The sequence below is a fragment of the Callorhinus ursinus genome, unplaced genomic scaffold (assembly GCF_003265705.2).
Source record: "Callorhinus ursinus isolate GAN/ISIS: 27379988/994484 unplaced genomic scaffold, GSC_fseal_2.0 scaffold10, whole genome shotgun sequence".
Classification (NCBI taxonomy): Eukaryota; Metazoa; Chordata; class Mammalia; order Carnivora; family Otariidae; genus Callorhinus; species Callorhinus ursinus.
This window is the reverse complement of record NW_027397072.1, coordinates 76,111,205-76,124,589: the sequence shown is the minus strand read 5'-3', so window position 1 is coordinate 76,124,589 and position 13,385 is coordinate 76,111,205. Positions and strand designations below refer to the sequence as shown.

General features: G+C 45.4%; 1 protein-coding gene across 4 annotated transcripts in view; it reads right to left on the bottom strand.

Moving 5' to 3' along the window:
- Positions 1-13,385, bottom strand: part of ABCG5 (ATP binding cassette subfamily G member 5) — a 47,069-nt gene that overhangs the window by 23,512 nt on the left and 10,172 nt on the right. For 2 of the 4 annotated variants that reach the window (XM_073897782.1, XM_073897783.1), the window contains exons 4-9: positions 13,014-13,110; positions 12,266-12,387; positions 6,089-6,225; positions 5,902-6,000; positions 1,493-1,625; positions 276-415 (exon numbers count right to left, since the gene is read on the bottom strand). In XM_073897782.1, coding sequence (XP_073753883.1) covers positions 276-415; positions 1,493-1,625; positions 5,902-6,000; positions 6,089-6,225; positions 12,266-12,387; positions 13,014-13,110 — 728 coding nt within the window. Of the gene's footprint in view, positions 1-275; positions 416-1,492; positions 1,626-5,901; positions 6,001-6,088; positions 6,226-12,265; positions 12,388-13,013; positions 13,349-13,385 lie in introns of those variants that run through there. The other 2 variants (XM_025868756.2, XM_073897784.1) reach the window with 2 other exon arrangements.

Sequence of the window (13,385 nt, the reverse complement as noted above, 5' to 3'; positions counted from 1 at the left end):
TTTAATCTCAGATCCTTGACTCAATTTTGCATCATTTCTAAGTCTCCCTCTTTTCTGTAAAGTGACAATACTGATACCCACCTCATAGGACTGTTGTGTGGACTAAATGATCTAGTGCATAGAAAGTATCTGGTACATGGCAGGTGCCCTTCCCATATCAGGAGCTACTGGCCCCAAGGGCTCTGGTTGAGCCCCTCTCAACCTCATGATCCCCAGCTCAACACATACATCTATCCACCCTTGACGAGTTAAGCAGGAACAAGATTCCCCCTCACCTGGAAGAGCTCAGAGCGTGGCTGGTGGATGGTGACAATCACAATGCGGTCCCTGTGAGCCAGCTCTGCCAGGAGGACAACGATCTGATTTGCTGTCATGCAGTCCAGGCCTGTAGTAGGCTCATCAAACAGCATGACCTCTGCAGGCAAGGAAGGGTTGGGTTTCTGAGTCACTGACAGGACTGGGCTATGGACTCTAAACTCAGAATTTTGAACAGTTCCTTTCTGAGATGCCTTACCCCATCCCATCTTACCCTATCCAAACACTGCACTGTGGGAAGTACCTGCATGTAAACTAGCTTTCAGCCTGAGCCCAAGCGAAGGAACCTGACCTCAGAGGACCCACCTCCCAGCTCCAGAGCACATCTTGGCCTTAATCCTTGATGGGAGAGGGCTGCAACAAGATCAGGCCTCTCACATAGTACTATGGACTGTTTGGGCTCTGTCCAGAGGATCAAGACAAGGAACAAGGGCTGGAGAGTGGGCACCAAGTTGTTTTCAAAAGGCTGAGAAGAGGCTGATTAAAAAGACAACCTCACTTCACGTGGAGCACTTTCCAACACTGACAGGGTCTTTGCACGGCAAAAAACTCTGCCCCATAAAACAAAGTCTGAGCTGGGATAGGCATTTAGATTCGTCAGAGGGTTCAACTGTGGTTATTTCTACCCAGAAGGTGAGAAGGGATCTTAAGAGCATCTCTCTTTGCCTTCTAGTGACCAACCACCATCTGAAGAGCAAGCAGTTGTAGTGTGCCCCAGTGGGGTATCCAGGTGCAGCACATCCTTTTCCAGGTACTTGTAAGAGCTGAGATTTCCCCAGTGGTGGGGAGAATAACCAAACCTGGCAGGAGAGGCCGGTGACTGGCTACCCCATCTTGATAGCTCCTCCAACATACACACTTTTTTGTGTATCATTCAAAGTCCTCCTTTAATTCCTGCCATTTCTTAAAGTTCTTCTAGGCACACCAAAACTCATTGGCTTTCCATAGCCCCCACAATGCAGTGTTTCCAAGCCCAAGAGCTGTTTTGTACTTGGGAGAGGATAGCATCAGGAACTATGTAGTATTTCCAAAGAAAGTGGGTCCCCAGTAACATCAGTTCCACACAAACCCCTTTCTAATTGGAGAGTGTAAAAAAAAAAAAAAAAAAAAAAAAAGGACAGAAAATGTCTGCAGACACATGGAAGATGCCCAGGTAGCAGTTCTGGGACCCACTTACTGGGATCCTGGAGGAGCTGGGCTGCGATGGAGACCCGGCGCCGCTCGCCACTGGAAATCCCCCCAAGGTTGTAGCTGCCAATCAGTCGATCTGCTACATGGCTCAGACTCAGCTCCACCATGACTGCGTCCACCTATAGAAGACACAAGGTCCAGGAAGGCTGGCCACTGCTGGATTGCTGCTCCAATTCATGGAGTGCAGATGGCATGGGAGAGGCAGCATGCTTCCCTTGAGTGCTCAGGCCACTTTCAGACTCATCAAACCCTAGGGAGAACATGCCTATTACGATAAAACCCAATTTGGTCTAAGTCATAATATAATACATGTTATCAAGTTAAAATGAATAACTTTTTTTCAAAGGTCTCTAGAGCAGCAAAAACTGTATTTGTTTCAGGGAAATTCACCAGGATAATGAAGAGGTCACTGGACTCCTATTTTCAGATGCTGCATTAAGTCCAGCATACAGAAAAATCCCCTTAAGGCATAGGTACAATACAGTTTTTTTAAGTGTTTGGTTTTTGTAATTTTATTATAATAAGTGTTTTATATGTTAAAAAAAAAAAAAAAGCCCAATTTGGTTTGAACGAATCTTGGCTGTCCTTATGTAACCCAAATAAGTCCCGGAGTCTCGTGTGGTCCAATCTCAGTGTGATTTTGCATCAAATATAATCCAGCTACCAAAAGTAATTAAAAACAATGCCAATCTTTATTTAACTCTCTCTGAAAACTTTCCAGGGGACCAGTTTATAACCTGCAGCCACACTTAATGTCCTGACCCCCACTTCTCCTCACTCTATTTATCTTAGACTCTGCCACTCCCTGAAACCATCTCCTTACTCCTCCTCCCTCAACTCCCCAACAATAACAACTAGGAAAGTTCTTTATTGACTTTCTAATCAAGAAAGGTGGCCTTTCCCTTCCCCTCCTTTCCTTCCCCAGCTTAGCCTATCTCCAGAGACCCCAAAAATCTCTCTTTCTGGCCCTGCCTTGCTGATTACCCTTATCTGCATAGGGCCCTGGGGAAAGGAGCTATAAACAGACTGAAAATACTTATATATATGGTAATGAGTTTCATTCCCATATACCTCTAATGAGATTGTGTTACTTTTATAATGAAAAAAGAAAACACTGCATTAAAAAATAACAATAGGCTGAAGTAAAAGAGGGGATATCTGTGGAACAAAGTTCCAGTGGAGCCAGGCGGTGGGATCAGCAGCATGGGTGAAGGTCTGACTAAAAAAAGGAATACATCTGAAATAGATCCAAAGGAGTAACAAGGTTAAAAATGCATAAATAAACCAGTATGATTTATTCTGGAAAAAAGAGGGTTCTCCTTTTGCCATTAGCATAGAAGGATTCTGGAATTGAGTTTTGCTTGACATGGCCAGGTTGAGGTGCTCACCAGCCAGGGCAGATTCCTGAGCATCCCTTTCATCTGCTCTGCAACAGCAAGAAAGGAATAAAAGCCTGCCCCTCCCAGGCTCAGAAGGGATGGACAGAGAAGACATGTATTTAACCTGTTTCATATGTCCCATGCTCTTTTCCAAAGCCTCTCCCATGTTTAGCAAACACTATTGGGATTGCAATTCACAGTGTCTTAGAAGGAACCCGTGGGATCCTTGGGATGCACTGGGATCATCAACCTCTATGCTGTTATGTTCTCAGATAAACTGACTCATCCCTCACATCAACTCCAGGAGAGATACATTATTAAACAGATCCTCAGAGACGTGCATAACTTGCCCAAGATCACACTATTAGCAAGTGGCAGAGATGGGGCTGAGAGAACTGTCTGGGTTCTCTCAAGTGGTCCATGAAGCTCAAAGATTAGCCAACAGTCCAGCAGACACAGCCTGCCCATGTCAAGCACAGCTTTATGTTCAGGTTCCTCAGAGGAGAGATCTGCTGTGCTCTGTCCTCTATTATCACCACCACTTCCTTCTCACTAAATTACTTTGTCAGGATTTTACACCCTGTGGACTGGATTTGCTCAGAATGTACTTTCAAGCAGAGAGAACTTTGGCAGGACTTTTAGGGACTGCCAGTGCCAGAAGAACATTTACCAGAGGGAGAATTTTTTTTTAAGTTTTATTTGACAGAGAGAGAGAGCACAAGCAGGGGGAGCAGCAGAGGGAGAGGGAGAAGCAGGCTCCCTGCTTAGCAGGGAGCCCAATGTGGGACTCAATCCCAGGACCCCAGAATCATGACCTGAGCCAAAGGCAGGCACTTAACGGACCAAGCCACCCAGGCGCCTCCAGGGGGAAAATTTTTGCCATCAATCAATTTCAAGGCATCCATGAATTTTTCTGAATATTTTATGCAAACATGTGCATTTTGTGGGGAAGAGTTCGGTGGCTTTTTTAGATTCATTCTCTCAGTGGGATATGTGATATAAGTAGATCACCAACTCAGAAAAATCTGTTTATGACCGCATTTCTGCCACCGAAATACCAATAGGATCTTCTCCTGCCCTTTTTAGAGACAGAAATGCTAAAGCAAGCAGAGAGAAAGTCTGCAGATGGACTCCTCTGTCACTCACCATCAGGGCTACCAAGTCGTGTGAACATGCCTGTGCTCAGTGTGGGCTGAACTAGACCTCCATCTTCTCTCATCACAATGGGGCTCTGGCGATCCCAGGAGCTCAAGGAGGCATGATGGTGCTAGAGGGCCTGGGTTCACATTGCAGCTCTGCCCTTCCCAACTGTCTGATCTTAATCTTGTGTGTCAGAAGATAACGCCTCCCACATAGGGATGATGCCAAGGATGCAGCGAAATACTGTGTGTGAAAAAAGCCTGACTGATGCCAGCCAGCTATGAGAGTTCAGAGTACAGGCACACCTTGTTTCACTGCACTTCACTTTACTGCACTTCACAGACAGCGCATTTTCTACAAACTGATGGTTTGTGGCAACGCTGTGTCAAACAAGTGTACTCGCACCATTTTTCCAACAGCATTTGCTCACTTCGTGTCTGTGTCAGTAAAGTATTTTTAAATTAAGTATATTGGTTTCTTTTTTTAGACATAATGCTACTGTACACCTAACAGACTGGAGTATTAGTGTAAACGTAACTTATATGCACTGGAAAACCAAAAAACTCACTTGACTCTATTTTCATATTTGCTTTATTGCATGGTCTGGAACCAAACCTGTAGTATCTCCAGGGTATGCCTGTATAACCCAGTTGAATAGTAAGAGCCTTGCAATGCCTTCTGAGCACTCTAAGGTAACCTCCAGGAAGGAAACAGAGCTAGGCATCACTGTGAGGCTGATGGTCCTTCTTGAGAGCCACGCTCCTTGCTAAGACTCCTCTGGAGTAAAAGCTATCCTTCAGCACTGTCTAGGACTCTCAAACAGAAGAATGACCTTTACTCACCTGAACATTATATCAAACAAATCTTCTGGTACTTGGGACACAGCTTAGACCTGATTTCACTCTCCAAGCCCTGTCTGAAAGTCCAATGCCAGGGAGAGATTGAGCAAGTCCCTGATGACAGATTCAGCAATGCCTGATAAAAATGGTGTACCCTCAGCTGATATGGAGGATTTCCTTGGAGCCTCAATGGCATTAAAGAAGGCCAGCCCTGGAGCCTGAGCTGCAGATATAATTTGTGTGCCCAGGTGGAATCTCACTGTGGCTTTGCTGAAGCCTCTGAGGCAGATGTTGCTGGTCTCCTCTGGTGGCTCTGAGGGCCTATTTCCCAGGGAACTGTACCTGCTTTATAGGTGGCATATCTATGTATCCTTAGTTCCCTGTTTCCAGTCTAGACAGAAATGAGGCAACATTTCCAGGTAAGGTCCCCATGGGCTTACCTATGACTACTTCCAAATTAGATACATTTAAAGGAACAGATTGAAACCTCGAAAGAGTAGACAAATCAATAATTCCTTCCTTCATTAACTTAAGCTAGTTTGGATGAGGCACATTCAAAATGCCTCAAAGAAAGTTGAGAAAAGTCTCAACAGGGCAAAGTACAGTGAGGAAAACCACCATTTTTATTCAAAAACAGTCCCTAAACCAGCGCCATCCAGTAGAAATATAATGTAAGCCACACTTTAGAAACAAGTGAAATTAATTTTAATATATTTAACCCAGTGCAACCAAAACACTACTATTTCAACCTGTAACCAGTATTTTAAAAATTAATAAGATATTTCACATTCTGTGTTTTCAGACTAAGTTTCTAAAATTCTGTATTTCCCATTCATAGCACATCTCCGTTAGGCCCGGCCATGTGGCAAGTGCTCAAAGTCACAGGTGACCAGCGGCTGCCGTACTGGACAGCACAGGTCTAGACTAAAGGGATGAGGAATGAAGGGGGAAGTGGGCAAGCGGAGGGAAGGGCGGTGCGAAGCCCCCGCCGGTTGGCCCCCGAGGAACACGGCCGCAGGAGGCCCGGGGCTACCCACCTTCCTCTGGAAGAAGCCCTGGGAGCTGCGGCGCACAGCCAGCAGTGCCACGAAGTGCAGTGTCTCACGCACAGTCAGGTTGCTCAGCAGTGTGTCGCTCTGCGGGAGAGGGAGGCGGGAGGCATCAGCGTGGCCAGGCCGAGACCGGACTGTGGGCGGCTGGGGCAGGGGCCCGGGAAGTGCCCACCTGCTGGACATAGGAGAAGCAGTCCTGGAACTGCTCCCTGTGCAGTGGCCGGCCGTTCACAACCACCTCCCCCAGGAAGGTCCCCGTGCGCCGCAGCCTTCCGGACATGGCATCCAGCAGCGTGGTTTTCCCCGAGCCTGTGAGACAAGAAAACAAGGCCCAAGAGGACTCCTTCCATGAGGCATTGCTGGGCTGTCCCCAGACCCTCGGTGTACCCTTGGTCTAGCACCGACTTGCTCTCTCCATAGCACCCTGGGTCAAACTCTCACGGTACCAATGAGTCTTTCCGGCTTGTCTCCTGAGTCACAGAGGGACAAGCCATTTCTTTCATCCCAGTCAGGACTGGAGGGGCTTTGTCTGCTTGTTTATGGGCTTTTACAGCTGTTTTGAGTTGAAAAAGAAAATACAGGATCAGAATAAAAAGAAAACTTAGGCAGTTTGGATCTAGGACATCTGAATTTCTTTCTGAAACCCCCCACCCAGGGGTCATCTGGTGGTTCCTCAAAGTAGGGGACACTACCTAGAGCCTTGATATGAAGTGTGATCTGAAGACCAGCAACATCACCTGAGCACTTGCTAGAAATGCAGAATCTCAGGCCCCGGCCCCCTGAATCACATTCTGCTACCAAGATCCCTAGGTAATTCCCATGCATATCAGAGTCTGAGAAGCATTAGCCTAGCAAGTCCTTTAGTAAAATCAAGTTGGCCTCAGCCTGCACTGAGATCCTTGGGCATGACCCAGCTGGTAGTTGCTAAGAGCTTTCCCCTGGTTTGGTTTTTCTCTGGTTAGAAGTTAGGTGATACCATTAGGATAAAGCACCAGCCAATCCCTTCTGCTCATAGTGGACATAAACCTACATGAGCCCAGAGAGTCAATGGAGACAGGAAACAGCATCACCAGGCTCCTAAGAAGTTAGATTAACAGAGGAAATAGGCAGAAGGTTCTGAACTGTCTGAAAAGATAGCAAGAGAATTCTACCAAGGATATGATGACTTGTGCAAAACCAAAGAGAAGATCTTTTGTTCAAATATAAAGAAACTGCCTGTTGCCATGAGGGGTACAAAGATGAATAAGCCAAGCTCCTATAGCAGTGGTCTTCTTATCTAACCCATGGCTGACCGAGCTCAGAGTTAGCTTCAGCATCTTCAATAGAGGTCAGGGTGGGAAGCGGGGGCGGGGGGAGGGAAATGAAAGGTGACATCATTTGAGTTGTTTTTCAAACCATGTTCTGAAATTTCCCAGTCATGATTCTAGGCCTTTTACGTGGTTCTAACCTTGCCTTCCGTTTCTGGGATCCAATCTCCACTCTGACAAAAGCTGCAAATATCCTGGAGTCTGGATAGCATCACAACACCAAAACTGACCTCCCTGAGGTCATCAAGGTTGCTTCCTTGTTGCCGTATCTGGTGGGCACCTTCCTGTGTGCTGACCTCTCAGCGGCATTTATACTATTGCTTGCCTTTCTCTGTAAATCTCTGTCCTCTGGCTTTGACGCTACTTCATCCTCTTGGTTTAATCCTGCTCGTCTGGCTGCTCCTTCCCAGCCTCCTCTGGGTGACATTCAGGGTTCTCTCTTGGGCCTTCTGCTTCTCATGTGACACATTCTCACTGAGCAACAGCAAGCACCAACTTGCTAGCCAGCATGCAAGGGAGCCACCCTGGAAGATTTTCTAGCCCTGCTCAAGCCTTCAGATGACTGCAGCCCAGCAGACTTCGGACTACAACCTCATGAGACACCCCAGACAGAACTACCCAACAAAGTCACTTCCAAATTTCTGACTCATACCTGAGAGATTGTTTTAAGCCACTTAGTTCTGGGACACTTTTTACATAGAAATGGATGGCTGGGGGTGCCTGGGTGGCTCAATCGGTCAAGTGTCCGACTCTTGATTTCAGCTCAGGTCATGATCTCAGGGTTGTGAGACCAAGCCATGCGTCAGGCTCATGATCAGTGCAGAGTCTGCTTGTCCCTCTCCTTCTGCTCCTCTGCCCCCTCCCCTGCCATGCGCCCTCTCTCACGCTCTAAATAAAATCTTAAAAAAAAAAAAAAAGAAATGGACGGCTGATACAGTCTCTCTTTGTAAGATATTTCAAGTATCTATTAACTCATTAATGAAACGACTAACAGAGTGAAAAATTTCATTCAAATAAAGAATACAAGGAAAAAAGGGCACAAGAAGCTAATATGTATAATCAGTAGAAAATAAAAGCTCAGAATAAGATGCAAAATTAGACAGAAATAGTTAATGTCCTAGAATATGACACCAAAGGTACAAGTAACAAGAGAAAAAATAGACAAATTGAAAGTTTTAAAATTTTGTGCCTCAAAAGAAACTATCCCCAGGGATGCCTGGCTGGCTCAGTTGGAGGAGTGTGTGACTCCTGATCTTGGGGTCATAAGTTTGAGCCCCACACGGGGTGTAGAGATTAAACTTTTTTTAAAAAGACACTATCCCCAGTGTAAAAAGGCAACCCACAGGATGCGGAAATATTTGCAAATCACATATCTGATAATGAATTAATATCCAGACTATATGGAGAGCTTTTAAAATTCAACAAAAACCAATGAACCCAATTCAAGATTGGGCAAAGGACTTAGACATTTCTCCAAAGAAGATACATGAATAGCCAATAAGCACATAAATCACCATCACTAAGCCTTAGGGAACTGCAAATTAAAACTGGAATGAGGGTGCCTGGGTTGCTCAGTCAGTTAAGCGTCTGCCTTCGGCTCAGTTCATGATTCCAGAGTCCTGGGATGAAGCCCTACATCGGGCTCCCTGCTCACAGCAGAGAGTCTGCTTCGCCCTCTGCCCACCCCTCTCATTTGTGTGTACTCTCTCTCTCAAATATAAACAACATCTTTAAAAAGAGAGAGAGATAAAACTGCAATGAGATAACACCTTACACCCTTTAGGATGGCTACTATCAAAAAATTGGAAAATAACAAGTGTTGGTGAGGATGTGGAGAAATTGGAATCCTTGTGCACTATGGGTGGGAATATAAAATGGTATAGCCACTGTGAAAAACAAGTTTTTAACCTCAAAAACTTAAAAACAATTCCATATGACCCAGCAATTTCACTTCTTCATAAATACCCTAAAGAATTGAAAACACGGTTTCAAACAGATATTTGTCCAACCATCTTCATTTCATTATTCACAATAGCTAAAATGTGGAAGCAGCTCAGGTGTCCATTAATGGGGATTAGATAAGCAAATATGGTATATATATCAATGGAGTATCATTCAGCTTTAAAAGGGAAAGTCTGACACAGGCTACAACATGGATGAAACTTGAGGACGTTATGGTAAGTGAAATAAGCCAGCCACAAAAAAGACAAATAAAATATGATTCCACTTATATGAGGTAGTTAGAGTAGTCAAAATCATAGAGACAGAAAGTATAATGGTGGGGCTGGGGGCAAGGGCATTGGGGCATTATTGCTTAATGAGTGTAGAGTTTCAGTTTTACAAGATGAAGAGCTAGGGGGATGTATGGTAGAGAGGGTTGTACAACAATGTGAATGTATTTATTACTACTGAACTCTACGCTTAAAAATGGTTAAGATGGGGCGCCTGGGTGGCTCAGTCATTAACCGTCTGCCTTCAGCTCAGGTCATGATCCAGGGTCCTGGGATGGAGCCCCGTATTGGGCTCTCTGCTCTGCGGGAAGCCTGTTTCTCTCTTTCCTACTTTCCCCTGCTTGTGTTCCCTCTCTCGCTGTGTCTCTCTCTGTCAAATAAATAAATAAAATCTTAAAAAAAAAATGGTTAAGATGGTAAGTTTGATGTGTATTTTACCGCAATAAAAAAAGAAAAAAGAAAACAAAAGGTTAATGCCCTACAGGGCAATAAAACCATGACCTTTAGGGTTATCTTCCCTAAAAGGACAGAAATTTTAACTAAATAGGCCTCTGCAAGGGAGAAAGCAGCCCAGAGTCTAGGTCCCAAATGACGGCAAATACTGAGTTAAATATAGTTACCCTCCCCTGGAGTGTTGGGTGACCCTAGGCAGACTTGCATTATACCATTTTGTCATGAGACTTTAAACACCTAAGTCTTCTTTTGCCTCACTGATAATGATTTCAGAAACAGTCCTATGTTAGATGAAATCATCATTTTGTGAAACACTAACAGTAATTCATAGAATTGATTTGTTTACTCAGTGATTCAACAAATATTTACCAAGTACCTACTATGTGGCCAGCCCTGGTCTAGCTGTTGAGACTACAGCAGGGAAAAAAAAAACAAAGACAAAGCTCCCACCCCCGGGGAACTTGCAGTCCACTGTGAATCCATGGTCAGTATATAAAATGATAGATGTTGTCATAAAGCCATGATTAGGTATCATCAGAAACCAGCCCATGAGCTCCCAGATCAAGGCCTCCCACCCACTGTCCTGAGATGTGCATGAAGCGTGACACTGGCTTGTGGGACACCCTTCTGAGAAGATGAGTTCATTCTTTATTGTGTGCAATATACCATCCTAATCCTACAGAAGGCAGGCAACAAACAACAAATTATAGGAAGAACTCAGCTTTTCTTCTTCTTAAAGAAAAATATAATTATCAAAAGGGAAATTAGAATGGCCCTGGATATTAGAAATGGTTTGGGGCACCTGGGTGGCTCAGTCGGTTAAATGTCCAACTTGCGGTTTTGGCCCCAGTCACGATCTCAGGGTCATGAGATTGAAGCCCATGTTGGGCTCTGAGCTCAGAGGGAAGTCTGTTTGAGATTCTCTCCTTCTGCCCCTCCCCCCGCAAATAAAAATCTTAAAAAAAAAAAAGGTTAAAAATTGGGAATAGGGACAGGAAATCTCAGCAAAATATAAGTTTTAGTCAATGAATTCCTTCTCATTTACTCTTAATGCTACTATTGTTACCCAGTTTTCACCTTCTGTAGCAGGGGAATGGCTATGGATTTCAACTCCCCAGATCGAATGATGCTGTCCGTGCTTGACTTTTGTCACAGACTTGCATTACCCGTTGCTATTCAAGAGAATAATGCAAGCGTGTAGTGCCAGTAAATGTCAACAATGTCAGTGCAAGCAAGAACTCAATCAGGAAGCTCCTCTGAAGCCAATTTGTCAGAATCTTTCATCCTTAAATTGTGTAAGATAACCTAGTGTAGTGGACCCTGTGGTGTCCACACAGAGCCCCTCATCAGACTCAATGCACCTATCCTCCAGCTACTAAGGACTCACAGCTGTGATCCCCACGGGGCATTGCCCTCAGACATAAGGGGCTGCCTCTCTGGAGGCTAGACCTTCCCAGGACAATGACTGGCTGATGCAGGGACACAAAGACAAACCGTGATTCAGCCTCAAGTGTAGATATCCCAGGAAAGAGGAGAAGAAGGTGGGAAATGGGCACACAGATGGCCTCAGTGGAGTCTGTAATACTTAATTCCTTAAAAACAAAAGGATCTGAAGCAAATATGGTGTAATGTTAAGATCTGACAAAGCCTTACAGGGTATGTTAACTAAGTTGAATTTATTTTTTTTTAAAGATTTTTTATTTATTTGAGAGAGAGAGAGAGATAGCACAAGCGGGGTGAGGGGCAGAGGAAGAAGCAGGCTCTCTGCTGAGCAGGGAGCCCAATGCAGGGCTCAATCCCATCATGACCTGAGCCGAAGGCAGACGCTTAATCGACTGAGCCACCCAGGCACCCCTAAGTTGAATTTAAATTAAAAAATCTGTCAAAAGATTTGATAAAACCAGATATTAATATATAAACATTCTTTATATTATTTGCTATTCTTGCCTATTTGAAATACATAATTTTTTAAATAATGAATATGGGACTAAATGAGCATGCACCCTTGTCCTTACTTAATTCCTTGTCCTGCCTCTTGGCAGGGTACAGATCAGGAGAATTGTGTTTACTGAGCACCCCTACATGCCAGGCACCATGCTCAGTATTTTCCATACTTTGAAATAGGAATTAACTGACATGTTAGGCAGGACTTTATTCTTTTCTAAGGATCTCTCTGAAGGCTTCACATTAGTACCAGATTCCATTCAGTAAGACATGTCATTTGATTTCATTCTAGCATCAAACTTGTAGCTTTCTTGCTACAACTTAAACCTATTTCCTCAATGTTCAAAGCAAGCCAAAGCCTTTTCTGAATGCTCATTGAGAATGTAAATTTGAAGTACTCCTTCCCAAGCTTACCTGAGCTCCCTAAGATGCACATGATCTGCCCACTCTCGATGTACAAGGAGACATCTTTGAGGATCTGCCTGTCCCACCGCTGCCGGCAAGATGTGAAGTCCCACCAGGGCCCAACTTGGTGGCTTTAAAGGAAAGGGAGTTTGGTGTTCCAGAAGGGACCAGACCCTTGTCCCCCAGCACTGATCCCAGTTGTCTCTGGACAGGTTTCTAAATATGCTTGAGGCTCAGTGTCCTTCTCTGTAGACACTGGCAGGTAGTGACCGAGAAAGATCATCTCTGTAAAGCCCCTGCCCAGGAGCTGCTCTGAATGCCAGCCCTCTTTGGCTGTGTGGGAGATAAACAGGACACAGTTTATTCCTTCAGTTGACCATGCATTCCTTCACCAGGCTTCATTACACTTTGTGTTGCCCCAAGCCCTCTCCATCCCCATGGTGCAGGCTGTACACAAGGGGGACACAACAGGAAGGGATTAAGGGGCACAAAGCCACACAGTCACCTCACTATCATAGCTTCCAGGTCTTCCCATGGGCAAAAGGGGGGCCATTCGCCACTGCTCCTCATCTACCACTGGCAGCCCTTCCCCTCTCCTCTCTCCACCTTGATCCACTGAGGAGGGAGCCCAAAGCCTCCACACATGGCCCTCATTAGCGAGGAAAGCCGGCAAAGACCCACTCACCTCGGATCATGACCATAACTCAAACAAAGCCCAGCTCCAAGTCCCCAGTAGGCAAAAAAGGCATGGCCTTACCTGATACTGTAGGAGACATGGAGAATGCCCAGGCTGTGTCGAGGCTTTGAAGCAGCTGCAGGAACCTCCTCTGGGGAGCTCCGGGGGCATCTGTTTACTTGGATCCCCAAGGACCCCATAGGGATCAAAGATGGGAATTCACTCATGGCCAAGAGACAGCAGACACAGGCGAATTTTGGGGTGCTGGACTCTCCCCGGAGGGGCCTCAGTAGAGGAGCCAGCAGCACACTCCCCCGCGGGCTTCCTACCAGGCCCTGCAGTCCCTCCACAGACCTTCCCAGCAGTGGGACTGGGGTTTGGCCACAGATGCCATTATCTGATGTACCTTTACCCAGAGCGTGTGTGCTAACTTGGCAGTGGGCAGAACACACA